Genomic DNA, 14,166 nt, shown 5'->3' on the forward strand with positions numbered 1-14,166 from the left:
TAATTTCTTCTTGTGTCCCCTTTCAATTGCCTGCCTTGGATAGTGTGTGAACCTTTCTTGTCAGGTCTCTAGGAATGTTAAGGCAACCCCATGCAGGAGCCAGTCCACGCGGATGCGTGAGTTCTGTAAGAACGTGTGCTGACGACTATTTTCCTTTTGCCTTTTCTCCCTCTTTTCTCTCATGACCGCTGCTTCTGAAGATGAAAAACAAGGACACCAAAGACAAAGAAAAACTGAATCGGCATCAGTTTGTGCCCGGAACATTCTCCGGGGTTCTGCAGTGTTCCGGTTGTGATAAAACACTCCTGGGGAAAGAGTCACTCCAGTGTGCCAGTAAGTCCTTGAGGGCGGTGTGTCCTGTGAGCTCCCCAAGAAGAAAGCTACTGCTTAAGTTGTTCACACAAACCTTCTCTTGAGGGCCACACACACTATTGACCCTTTTGCCTTGCAATGGTCAATACTGGTCATTTGGCACTTTTTGTCCCCCATTGATAACTTTCTTTTCTTTCTTTCCTCCCCCCCCCCCCCCCCCGAGACAGGGTTTCTCTGTGTAGCCTTGGCTGTCTTGGATTCACTTTGTAGACTAAGCTGGTCTCAAACTCACAGCGGTCTGCCTGTCTCTGCCTCCTGAGTGCTGAGATTAAAGGCATGTGCCACCACGCCCGGCTCATTGATGACTTTTTTAAGTCGGGGGCCTTCTGACCTCATTGCTGGTGGGATGTCTCCACTTTGACATCTCACCACTTTCTGAATGTTACGTGCCTAAAACTGAGCCCTTGGTCCCATCTCAGTGCTTACTGGCAAGCGGATCCTCCCATCACCTCAGACAGATAGATACTCATGACAAGACCGTAGAGGACTTGTTTATCACTCCGTTTCTCATACATGCTATATCTGGTCCTTTAGAAACTCTCTTGCCTCTATTTCCAATGTATCTCAAACCATCTACCTGTCCCCTGACCACCTCTCTCACTGCTCTAAAGCCAACATTCCAGTTGGTCCCCTTATACCATTGCCACCTGTATTAGTTTGTTTTCTATTGCTGTGATAAAAATCCGTTGACCTGGACCAACAGATCATTCTTCAATGACAGGTTCCTTGATGGGAAGGGCTGGGAGGTCAGGAAACAAAGAAATCAGGGGAGTTTGGAATCAGGAGGTCTTACATATGCTATGCCTTATGCCAAGCAACTTACTTAAGAAATCCAGCATCTTCTATAGTTTTCAGGGAGAAAATGGGACAGAGTCGGTGGAAAACTGTCATACAATGGGAAGAAATCAGCAGGAAGCTAATCAAGCAGGGTTGCACAAAGGGGGCACGGGATGTCTCAAGCACATCAAAGACAGTGTAGTACATCAAAGTACATCAAAGCCTTGGGACCGATAACCACAGCCCTTCGTGAGTTCTCAGAATCTGGAAAACCATAGCTTCCCAAAAGCCTTGGCGCAAACCATTTCTGGCCTTACCAAACATGTACCCGTGCTTAGACAGGGATTAGTTTCTATATATCAGGGCCTCAGGGAAGGTCCAGGACTAGCCTGCCTCTCACACGCCATAACCAAAAACACCCAGAGAAGAAAGCATTTATTTATTTCCCACATCCTGATCACAGTCCATCACTGAGAGGCCTTGAGCATCCCCAGGGAAGTCTAAGTCTCTCTCAGCAGCCATCAATCACTTACTATCCCTTCCAGCCCTAAAAAGATTGCATCAGCTCTTAATGCTGAGATTTCACCCAGTAATATATCAGGACTATTTAGTTATTTCTCATTGTACACTTACTTGTTTTCTGTGTTTCCACAATATAAATGAACATTTGCCTTCACACACCTCTGCCTGCATTACTGCTTAGTCCCTTAGATTAGGTTCTACAGCCAGTATGTGAGTTAAAGTGTGCACTTGCTGTATCTCTTTATACCACAGTGGTTTTTAGAATTAGTTTGGGGACTTACAGGGTTTTCAATCAGAGGGGAGTATTGGTCTTTTTTGTTTTGTTTTTTCTTTTGGTTTTTTGAGACAGGGTTTCTCTGTGTAGCCCTGGCTGTCCTGGACTCACTTCACAGACCAGGCTGGGCTCGAACTCAGAGTTCCACCTGCCTCTGCCTCCCGAGTGCTGGGATTAAAGGCGTGCGCCACCACGACCGGTGAGTATTGGTCTCTTAAACTTGGGTTAAGATTACATTTTGACATTGGGTTATAGACTACAACATGGGCAGTCTCTACTGTGTTGGGTACATAATCATTCTTATGCATAAAGGTTGACAGCTCTAATATTATAGACAAACATGATGTGAAACAGTGCATTATAGAAGTACCTGAAATCCTAGTGTCATTCTCTCTGTTAGATTCCGAGTTGCTGACAGTGCAGACATTGCAATTCTGTGATATTCTCCTATCTACCTGGGCTCAGTTGCTTATATTTTAATGCAACATTATTTAGTGCACAGACTCTCACATATGCATTCATCGAAGAAGAACTTTAATCAGTATTGTTGCACTTTGATGTCCTATCCTGCCTCTTGTCTCAAATTAACGTTCCCCTTGTTTTTCTTTTCTTCGCCTGCTGCTAAACTGTTTCTGTGGTTTTTGTCTTTGGGGCGGGTGTCTTTAATTTAACCAGAGGGAGTCTGTAATGTAACGGAAAGATCTTGTTTTATAATAAAGGGCTGTTCTTATTTACGTTTACTTTTACCGCCTCCAACTATTCCTGATAGTTCCTGGCTGTTTCCCTTGCTGTCTGGCTCAGCTCTTTAGACCCATGTGTTGTTTGCTTTTATCGTTTCCTGCGATTTGGCAAGATAAGGGCTTTTTAATATCTACTAATGATAGTGTTATGGCTGTGTAAGGCTCATAATTTCGTACAGTTTTTATCTTCCTTACGTGAGCCTCTCTCCCTCCCTGCTAATGTATCCAATTGTTGTAGTATTGTGTTCTCTTTTATATTGTCGTGAGCATTGCAGGAATGACTTTGCTGTTTGAGGAACAATTCAACGTTTTGATTTGGCTTTGTGTGTATGTTTACAATGGCTTTAAAACTACCCTCCCCCCACCCACCCGCTTCCTTTTCTGACCGACTTTCTTGCTTCTTTCTGTTCTTCCTTTTTTTTTTTTTTTTTTTTAAGCTAAGATCTCTTGTAGCCATGGCTGACATTGAGCTCCTGATCCTTCCTTCATCAAGTGCTGAGATTACAGACATATACCACCAAGCCCAGCTTTCTCTTTTCTTCCTTTCTTTCACTTTGCTTTTGTTTTTTGTTTTTGTTTGTTTGAGGCTTGGCTACTGCTTACTTTCAGGCTGGAGAAAGGTCTCAGTGGCCAAGAGTGAAACGTTGCTCTTGCAGAGAGCGTGAGTTTGGCTCCCAGAACCCACGTGGGGCAGCTTTCAGCTACCTGTAACCCCAGCTGCAGGGGGCTCTGGTGCCTCTGGCTTCTGTGAGCATACCTTGACTCAACTGAGCATTCCCATTTTCAGACACATAGACACAGCTAAAGATAAAAAACGAATCTTCTTAACGAGAAGAAACCTTTTGCCAACCCGTTCTTCAGTCTTTACTCCTGATTCTTTTCTCAGGCTAGGATGGGCTGGCGAAGCATTCAGAAACCTTTATGCACTTTGCTTACTTCACACTCAAAATGTAATTTATTGGCTAAACGAAAACATGGTACAAAATCTTCCCCTTCAAAGTTCTGTCTATACGGACCAGTGCAGTTGAACATTTAATGTACCTGCAGGACAGCCTGTGGCCTGTGTGACCCGAGTCCTTTGTCAGTAACCCCCTTTTATGTGCTGGTATGCCAAAGTACTTTTAGCTTTTTCATCATAACGCTATTGTCAGAATGTATCATTATTTTTGTTAGGAAGAAAAGGAGACTTTTCGGCTTGTCCTTGCACTCGCTTGTTCTATGACACTCTTTTATGTTGTAGCTCCGGCTAATTCTGTTCTGATTTCCTTTTCCTGGCTTCTTCCTGAGACAAGTGTCATCTCTGATATATGTCTTTGTAAGCCATTGTCTGTTTTACAATCGTAACTTTCTTCCCCACATCCCGGGATCTTTGAAGTTTGGTTTCCCAGCCGCACTTTGATATCTTGTCACGTGGACCTGCCTCTGCTCAGCTGGAAATCTGTTCCCGGCCCTCACCTGCCTTGTGGTCTCTGTCTTAAAAAGTGCCACTGTCCTCACATCCAGTTAGCTCACTGGCTCGTCCACATCCTGTTCTGCCTCCATGCCCTCAAGTTCCATGTCATGGAACCCCCTTCCTCTGCCTTATCAGATGTACTTTTTAAACACATTTCCCATCCCTGTCTCCTGGCCTGAGGGCCAGTGAATAGTTGTTCCTGTGAGTTTCCCACAGGACCAGTGGGGTCTCAACCTCTGTTTTTTTTTTTCTTTCTTTCCTTTTGCTCGGTTGGGAATACTAGGAAAGACACTGGATCTCAATGTCTGGAGAGCCAGTTTATAGAATTGCCTCGCTCTGCTCGTCGGCATTAGGTCTTTGGCTAAAATTTCTCCTTAAGGACCCCTGAAGGACAGTTTAGAGCTCAGCTTCCTCCCTGCCTAATAATGGGATGCTAGCTCTTCTGCAGTGTGGCTCTGGTGGGCTGAAATGAGGCTTTTGTGGACCAACTCCCAAAGACATGTCAATTCAAGAGCATGGGCTCCTCTTGTGAGATGCATTGTAGGGCTGGGTGAGGAGAGGGTGGCAAAGAGAGGTAAGCAGGGCAGGAAAGGACATGGCAGCCTCCAGACTACAGCTCCCATGGGTGCCCATGTGCATGAAGGCAGCCTGGTCCCTGTCCCCGTCTTACCTTCCTCCAGGGATGTGAAACAAGTGGCTAACTCTTCTCATCTAATTCACCTGCTTCCAGTTTCTCTCCTTTTTCAAGAGTTACTTTAATTGTAAATTACGTATATGTATATGTGTGTTTAAGGGAGGGGTGTGAGTACGTGTGAGTGCAGTTGCCAGCAGGGGCTAGAAGAATGTCTTGGATCTTCTGGGGCTAGACTTGCTGGTGGTTGTCAGCCATTGGATGTGGGTTCCTGGAACTGATATTCCAGTGCTTAACGAGAGTAGTATGTGCTGTTAGGTTTAAGCCACTTATCAAGTCCATGTTTCTTGCTAATTGGAATTCCTGTGGACGCTGACGGTACACTTTTCCCCCTGTCAGCGTTACTGTGAGATTATTTCTCTCCATTCTTCTAGACAGTTTCGCCTGGTGCTAAAGTCCAGGGTTGCTACCTGTCAAGCCTCAGAAATTCCTAAGGACATGCTGCAGCTGGAAGTGAGCTCCCAGGCTGACCCAGAAGTGTCTAGTGTACACAGCTGTGGGCTTTATAATTTCTAAGATAATTACAGACAATGAGAAATATCTCCAAGGAGCTCAAAGTTCCCACGTATGGTGTGCTTATGATGTGGAGCTGTGCATCGTTTAAATATTTGACTTCTGAAATCTTCTCGGTGTCATTTTTTTATAATGACCCATAAAAGCATGACATGATCTTACTTCAGATTCACTTAAGTCAGATGGAAACACTTTGTCTTCTATTTCAGATTGTAAGGCAAACGCGCACAAGGGCTGCAAGGATGCTGTGCCTCCGTGTACAAAGGTAACCGCCCCCCCCCCAACCCCATCGCCAGTTGCCGAAAACTATGTGTGCTCTGTGCCTAGCTTGCTTGCTTGCGACATCTGCTGCTGGGCACTGAACTCTTACTGCTGTTGGCCTTACTTCAAATGGGATTATTGCAGTGGTAACACATGCTCAGAGTGTGTGTTTGCTTTTAACAATGGAAGATCAGCTTGTGTTGTGTGAGGTGGACAGGCTAGGTTTTCCATTTAGTTTCCTCAAACAGCCATCATCAGAATTACCCTCTGTAATTACCCTCTGTAAACACCTCAGCTTCTAGGTCCCCTCCAAGTTTTCCCAATTCTGTACTTCTGAGTGGGTCCTGGGCATTGCGTATCTCTAGCACTTTCCCAGGGAGCACCAACACTGTGGCTGAGAGCCTCCCTGGAGACGTGGGACTAGAATGTGCATTTGGGGATGGGGTGATGATGGTTGCACTTCCAGGCCCTTTATTGCCACTGCAGAGTCATGTGTGGGATGTTCGCACAGGACTTTCCTGCAGTGTGGAAGCAAGGGTCGGAGGGCTGGTTATCACAGGGCGCTGTGTTAACTGATACAGTTGAAGAGCATTGTAAAAGGTGGTGCAACAGAGCTTGGGTTGGCCATCCCTGGTAAGAGGAGTGCAGAGAGGGAAAAAACACAAAGGGAATCCAGGCAGCGTTGCTAGAAGGGCCTTCCCCCCAGGGTCTGGCTGCAGGAGCTTCGGATGTTAAAAACCGGGTGTTTTAAATGCCAAATGTTCATGAGGTTCATCCCCGCTCCTATGTGCACATTTCACTGTCACCTCACTCTACTTTTTGTTGCATTTACTGTCTTTAATGAATATGGAGTAGGTAAGAATCCTGCTCAGTGTAACCATGTGGACATTCTTGTAGCCCGCTGGTGCTTTAATCTTATTTTATGTGTTTCTAATAATTTTCTTTTACTAGAAATTCCAAGAACAATACAACAAGAACAAGCCAAAAACCATCCTTGGAAGTAAGTGGCGTGGGAAAATGACAAGAACGTTAAAAAATATGTAATGTATACCATACTTTTTCCATCGTAAAACTGCCTCGTGCTTTTGTTTTCTCATTAGTCCAGCTATTTCTTCTTCGTAACATGTGCATGGCATAATTTTCAGCTATATAAAGAAGTCAAGAAGGATATATAATCTTCCAGGCCAGACTGAGAGTTTCTGCACTGTATGTGGAATGTGACCTGTGTACCACAGGGATTGTGTGAAAATAGTGCTACTTGGTAGTCTCAATGCTAGAGCTGTTTATCGGAATATAGCCTATTGGTTTAATAATTTGGGGAGGATACAGAGACATTGCATTAAATGGACAAGATCTTTATGTTTTCCTAATAGTAGCACATACTCACCTGTAGAAATACATGCTAAAATCTCCTTAAGAGTCACAGCATTTAGGAGAAAAGAAGCCTTCGGCTTTGGAATCTGTTTTCTCTGGACCTTGTGCTTGGTTTAGTTGCTTGTGACGTCGTAGTCTCATTAGTGTGGTGCTGAAGTTATAAAGCACGCTGAAGTTTTATTTGCCTATTGTCCAGAGTCTGATGGCTCTGTTGCTGTTGTTTTAATTACATCCAGCCACGCTTTCAATATTTTCTTGCGAAAACAATCAGTAACCCTTCGCCCTTCCTTGTGTGACGTGCAGGGGCCAGTCACACTCATGCAGGCTCAGTTTGGAAAAACATTGGCTTTATCATGAGAGATGTTATAGTTTCTTCTGTCTGGAATTGCTTTGCACGCTGAGTGGCAAGAATGTCAAGTACCTGGTCACCTCCCACCTCAGTGCTGCGTCAAAGTGTGACTGGCACCCTGAATGCCACTTTGGTGGGGAGAACGAAAGTGTGAGAGGTCATGGTGGCATGCTTTTGGGTGTGGCGTTATGCAAGTTGGTTTGAACCCTCCCATCACTCAGTCCCTTGCTTGGACCTCAAAAGTCTCTTGAAGTCAATTCTGAGATGCTTCTCGTTTTCACGAGGTTACAATGGGTAACGAAATAGCAGCTTAGAATTTAGACATTTAAACGTCACCTACTTCTCCCCCCGCCCCCCCCCCTTTATGTGAAATTCTTGAGACCGAAGCAGAGATGTGTATATTCCCTTGTTTCTTCCTAGGATCTGGGTAAACATTTCTCCCTATGGCTCTGGAATGTGCACTCAATAGCCATAATCTAAAGGGGCCTGGAATTCCCTCTCAGAGTTGTTTGTAGTTGGAGCCAAATGGAGATGTGGCCGTCCTCACTTGTTAGTATATGAGGGAGAGCAGCCCGGCTGGGCTGTGGCTTTCGTATGCCCCGGAGTCTTGCTCCATAAAGAATAGGCAGCCTCTCCAGCATCATTCCTTTCCCTTGAGCTGCTCCCTGGTGCCTAGGCTTGTTGACACACACCGCACGCATTTTGCCAACAGAGCTAATAACACCTTGCATCTATTTAAAGCTGGCTTCCAGGAGTACAAGCAGTGGTTTATGGGAAAGCTGACCCATGCTTCCCCATTCCATCCGCCTGTTTGCTTAGGTCACCCCGGCTACCCACAGTCTCCACGGGGGAGGTGTGGAAGTAAGCCTGCAGCATGGGTGTCGGAAGGGCGAGAAAAGGAAGGGGCATCTGAAAAGGGCCAGGAAGTGGCAGAGAGACTGGTTTTCTAGGCCGAGCCACCACACTTTAGAAGAGGCTGCTTGAGGGCTCACCTGTCTGGACGTCTCTGGCTTTCTTACACTTGTGAATGCTGCCCTGGTGCATGAAGTGTCTGCTGTGATTCCAGGCTCCTCAGTTAGAGACATCCCACAGCCTGGGCTCTCCTTGCACCCCTCCTCCTCCATGCCCATCGGACTACCAGCTGGAAGGAAGGAAGCCGCAGGGCAGGTGCACCCACTGTCCAGAAGTGTCCCAGGCACCACGTTGGAAAGGTGAGGCTACAGCATGCTGTTTCGCTTTCATGGCCCAGATGGTTGCTGGGGCTAACTCGTGTCCCCCTTTCTTCCTGCCAGCTTCAGGAGGTCAGTGACATCCTTGGAGTCTGAGGGGGACGGTAACGGATGGAGAAGCAGGTCTCATTCAGATGAGCTGTTCCAGCCTATGGGCCCTTCTCCTTCCACGGAGTCCTTCGTGATGGAAGGTGGGAAGAAGAGTTTGCGTGCTCCTTTGTCTCTGAAATAAGATGGGATCGTACTATCGTTTTTGTTCTTTTTCTCGTGTGTGTGTGTGTGTTATGCGCATGTGTTTATGCATGTTTACATGTGTGAGGGTACACATGTGAGGATAAGAGAACAGATGTGTGGAGGCCCGGCACTGATGTTGGGTCTCTTTTTTTAATCGCTCTCCAAGTTATCTATTGAGGCAAGACCTCTCTAACCCAGAGCTCACCAATTCTGGTTAGTCCAGCTAGCCAGCTCACCCTGGGGAGGTCACCTGTCGCGGCCTCCCAAGTCCCGGGATTACAGGAGGCTTTTGTGTGGGTTCTGGGGGATTTGATCGCAGGCCCTTGTACATTCCAAACACTCTATCTGCTGAACCATCTTCCCAGCCTTCTGTTGTTCTTTTAGAAGTATTATGGTGTCTATTTGGTACATAGTCTACTCTTCTTAAGGGTTTCTGAAATTCTTGGGCATAAGAAAGTGACTTGTTGGGGCTGTTGAGTGATGGAGAGGCATGTTGAGCGCATGCGCAGAATGTACTTTACACATAGATGAAATGAGAAAGAACGGAGTCAATAAAAGGGTTTTTGTTTTGTTTTCATGACAACCTAGTCTTGAGGAACACAATCAGGAGTGACCGAGGTAATAATCGGTGACATGTTTCTAAGAGATGGATGCAATTTAAAAAATGAAATACACTGTATGGTTATCATTGAAAATGCTCCACAGCTATTGAGAGACTGGAGTAGACCCCTCCCTTCTATTACATATTTAAGAGTTCTTCTGCCTGGATTACTGAGTATGCATCCCACCTGTTGCCCGCTGCTTCTGGGAAATGAGGCATTTTGAAGGGTATTTTGTAGGATGAAGTTCAACCAGGGGAATTGTTTTTCGTTTCCAGGTTGAAGCAACAAACGGAAGGAAAGAGACCCGAGTAGGAAAGACGTGGATTCTGTTTCTGTAGTCTCTTGTCATTTCATCTTTACAACCACCAGTTGGGCTTTCTAAGGAGTATTGTTTAGGGGAAATATGCTTTAGTTTTCCTAGAAGGTGTTGGTTCATTCGTGTGTGTGTGTGTGTGTGTGTGTGTGTGTGTGTGTGTGTCTGTCTGTCCATGCACACATATGTGTCTATGTGTCTGTGTGTCTCTCTCTGTGTGTGGCTCTTTTCCTGAACGCTGTTTGTATATATGTGTTTAGCTTTGTCAGAAAAGTTTGTACTTGTGTGACTCAAGCCTCGCACTGTGCTTCCTGTTTTGCCAAGCCCAAGGTAATACCAAGTGGGCACGTTCCAATTCAGATTTGAGTAAACTGTAACATAACCCAGGCACAAGTGATCACTAAGGTCAAGACTCCAAGCTTTGCATGGGCTGTGAAGGTTACTGAGTAAAACTGATAGAGTGTGCCCAAACAAACCAAGGCATCTCCACTGTTTTCACAGCCCCCTGTACAGTTCCTGTTGGGGACTGCTCTTGTTTGCCCTGCGGTATTTGCGTTGCTTTGGACCGTCCCGTCTCTGGTTTTCAGACGTTTCAGGTCTGCCCTGTATTGTTCTCCCTGGGGCCTTGCTGTGCTTTTGGCAGGTTTGAGTCTGAGAACCTGGTTCCTGAAGGTCTCTGTGTGATGCGTGCTTTACACACGTCTGGCTTTTCTTCTCTAGATGTTGTAGATTCTTCTCTGTGGAGCGACCTCAGCAGTGATGCTCAGGAGTTTGAGGCAGAGTCTTGGAGTCTCGTGGTGGACCCTTCCTTCTGCAGTAGGCAGGAGAAGGATGTCATCAAAAGACAAGATGTCATTTTTGGTAAGCCTTTCAACTACGTCCCTGGGGTTGAAGCAGTGGGGCATGGAGGAAAAGCATGGACGGTGACACTGTCCAGACCTGGGGTCAGGCCTGGTTTTGCTTTTTTCAGCTACCTGATCTCAGACAAGTTATGCAGCCCCCCTGGACTTCAGTTTCCTATTTTATAGCCTAGGGCTAATGATATTCAGGTACAAAATGTTCCAAGGCTTAAATTCAACCTTGTGTGAATGAATATCGAAATAGATTTCCTACACTCCTAGCATATCTCCTTCAGTGTGGCCTCTAGATACTTCCCTACTTTTTTAAGAGCCACAGTGAACTTTTGCATATCTGCATGTGGCCTACGGCTGACTGTCCATGCCAAGGTACCGCTGCCTTTATGAACTATGCAGGAGCCTGAGCCTGGGTTAGGACAGCGTTTGTGTGCTATAGTCCTTGTGTCTGGTTCACACTGGATTATGCCCATTTTACCATGGCACACTTCTGGAAATAAAGGCAATCTGAACTAGAAGTAGTTAATTAACTAGGAAAATCCAAAGTGCAAAAGCAGTTTCAATAAGACATCCACTTTGTAGTTGAGGCAGGGTTTTCATTCTCCTTGGTGTGTGTTTTCATGTCTTCTGCTAGGAGGTGCTTGGCTCATCCTCAGCAGGGGTGGGGGCTGGAGTCATAGGGGGACTTCATTTTAAACCCTTCGGTGATCGCAGACAGTTTGCTAAAGCAGCGGCAGCATCTTACATCCTTTGCCAATGCAGAGGGTTCTGATCACCCCCACCTTCACCAACACGTGTTTATTGTCCATCTTTTCTTATTGTAATTAGTCCAGTATGTGTGACATGGTTTTGATTTGCATTTCCCCATCAAGGATGTTGAACTTGGGTGGGTGATGTTGAGGCTAGGGTTGGGGTGAGGTCGTGATGAAAGTGGGGGTGGGGATGGGGCTAACAATCAAACCCAAAGCTTTCTGCATTAGAGACAGTCCTACCACTACGTTTATCCCAAGCCATGTTGAACATCATTTTAGGTTCTTTGTGGGGCATCTGTTTTTGAAGTAATACCCATTAAAATCCTTTGGCTGTTTTTGAGATTTTGAAAAACATTTAGTAATAAGACTTTTCATACATTATATATGATATTATATGTGTATATATATAATATATAACAAGAATTCAGTCTTATATATAATATGTATATAATGTACTATAATATATATATTAATATAAAATATAAATTATATATAATACTATATATGTATATATACATACATATATATATAATACTATATATGTTTATCAATTTCCTCTGGAGAAAATGGAATCTTGAAAAATGAATCTGTGAGAGAAAGGATCTACTATTGTAAAGCGTTGGGGGACTTTATTACATTAGTTTCAGTTATTTCACCGAGTTAATTATGTATGTCCTCAACACAGAAGGCAAAGCAAAGAAAGACTTTTCCCCAGCAAGCTGCTCCAGTTTATAGAGCATTGGCCCAGGAGTCGAAGCTTTTGGAAACGTTTTATTCTCAGTTGCTCGACTTGACTTATATCTGTGGGTCCTGTTCTAACATCTGGACAATTAATATTTGAGGTGTAAATAAAATATTTAGTCACCTCTGACTTTTATTTTGGGGAAAAAAAAATGGGTCGTACTAGTCTTGAACGGTCCCCCATTCCTGCTTGGGTAGTATAGGCTTGAGTTGCGGGGGACACCTGTGGGGCTTTTTATCTGTTTTGTTGTTTGTGACAGATAAAATTTTGTGGTGTTTATCTCTAAAACTGATATTATACAAGTTTCTGTAACCCAATATAGCATGATTAAGCCCTGACTTTGTGTATGAAGGAAGTTACTGCATTAGCTGAGAGGATGGATAACGGGTTATGAGATGATGCAGAGGTGACTAGGTTCTGATTGCTGTGTAGCACCTCCATCTGTCGGGGCTGTGAAAGGCTCATGGGTAGGCTGAGACAGAGACAAGCTCTAATTCTCAGTTCTTCGAGGTATCTGTGCCCGAAGTGCTCATAGCACTGTCGGAAAAGCTGTGAGCCCAACAGGCATGCTGCAAGGGTCATCGGGGTCACGGGTGTGCTCGCGCGTTTTCAGAGCTGATGCAGACGGAGGTACACCACATCCAGACCCTGCTCATCATGTCTGAGGTCTTCAGGAAGGGCATGAAGGAGGAGCTGCAGCTGGACCACAGCACGGTGGACAAGATCTTCCCCTGCTTAGACGAGCTGCTGGAAACGCACAGGCATTTCTTCCTCAGCATGAAGGAGCGCAGGCAGGAATCCTGCACTGGCAGCGACAGGAATTTTGTGATCAGCAGAATTGGAGATATTCTGGTACAACAGGTAAGCTGTTCTCAGGACCCTAAAGGCTTACAGAAACCCCCTTTTAGACTTCTTTATTTCATGTGTATGAAACCAAGTGTTTTGTCTGCATGTGTGCACTAAGTGCATGCCGGGTGTCCACAGATGTTGGAAGGCAGTATCAGGTCCCCTTGGCACTTGATTTACAGATGGCTGTGAGCTACCATGTGGGTGCTGGGAAAGGAACCCAGGTAGCCTGCAAGAGTAACACGTGCTCTTAATCACCGAGCCATCTCTCCAGCTCTGGTTTGCAGACACTTTATTGATTAAAACCGCTTGGAGAAATGGAATTGAATTTATTTATGTATTTGTTTGTTTGTTTGTTTGTTTGCTTGCTTGCTTTTCTGAGACAGGGTTTCTCTGTGTAGCTTTGGCTGTCCTGGACTCACTTTGTAGACCAGGCTGGCCTCGAACTCACAGCGATTCACTAGTCTCTGCCTCCTGAGTGCTGGGATTAAAGGCATGCGCCACCACGCCCTGCTTGGAGTTGACTCTATTACAGTTATTGCTAGGTGGGGACCGTGGCTTCCTTTTATTGAGTGTTGGTTGAGCCTGACTATATAACAGATGCCAGGGAGCTTCTCTGGTAGCCAATGACTGCCTCCCCTGTATGGCTCAGGAACTGGCTTGGACTTTTCTGTTGTCATGATGTATTCGGCAGTCATAACGTATTCCATGGTAAGTGTTGGACTCTGGACTTTTTGATGTGAGGGGGCATCATACAGCATAGATTCTCCACTGTGATATTACGAGGGGTGGTTTCAAGTCAAACACTGGCTCGCCCTAGGAAGAGGGCTATACATCCTTTATAGTTAGCCTAGAAAACAAGATACATAAATCTTTTCCCTCAGGTGTTTGGGGTTTTTGGAGCATCATTGAGAATGGGTTGTGCCATTGGCTACTACAGCAACATCAGCCACGTGCATCTGGCAATGGCGTTAGCTCCAGATCTCTCTGAAGGGGTTCCTGCTAACTGCGTGCTCACTCACAGTGAGGGAACATTTTGGTCTGGAATGAATTGTGTGTTCTCTCTGTGTCTCATGTAACTTCCATGCACTGTGAGGAGGATGCTAGTCCCCTACTGTACAGATGTAAACAGCAGGGGTAATGGCACTCTCTAGCCATCACACATCTCCCAGGAGATGTGCCTGGGACAGAGGTTGACAGCTCCTCTATCAGCAAGATGAGCCAAGTATTTTAGGAAACTTCAGGAAAGCCTTTACTGTCATGAGATT

At 45.4% G+C, this 14,166-nt stretch overlaps 1 protein-coding gene across 3 annotated transcripts in view; it reads left to right on the forward strand.

Moving 5' to 3' along the window:
• ARHGEF28 (Rho guanine nucleotide exchange factor 28) overlaps positions 1 to 14,166 on the forward strand; it is a 283,146-nt gene that overhangs the window by 204,708 nt on the left and 64,272 nt on the right. For all 3 annotated transcript variants that reach the window (XM_084801808.1, XM_084801809.1, XM_084801810.1), the window contains 7 exons: positions 201 to 333; positions 5,552 to 5,607; positions 6,555 to 6,603; positions 8,393 to 8,537; positions 8,619 to 8,746; positions 10,425 to 10,565; positions 12,666 to 12,913. In XM_084801808.1, the coding sequence (XP_084657934.1) occupies positions 201 to 333; positions 5,552 to 5,607; positions 6,555 to 6,603; positions 8,393 to 8,537; positions 8,619 to 8,746; positions 10,425 to 10,565; positions 12,666 to 12,913 (900 nt within the window). The remainder of the gene's footprint in view (positions 1 to 200; positions 334 to 5,551; positions 5,608 to 6,554; positions 6,604 to 8,392; positions 8,538 to 8,618; positions 8,747 to 10,424; positions 10,566 to 12,665; positions 12,914 to 14,166) is intronic.

This window comes from Acomys minous (genome assembly GCF_964271855.1).
Source record: "Acomys minous genome assembly, chromosome: 11".
NCBI lineage: Eukaryota > Metazoa > Chordata > Mammalia > Rodentia > Muridae > Acomys > Acomys minous.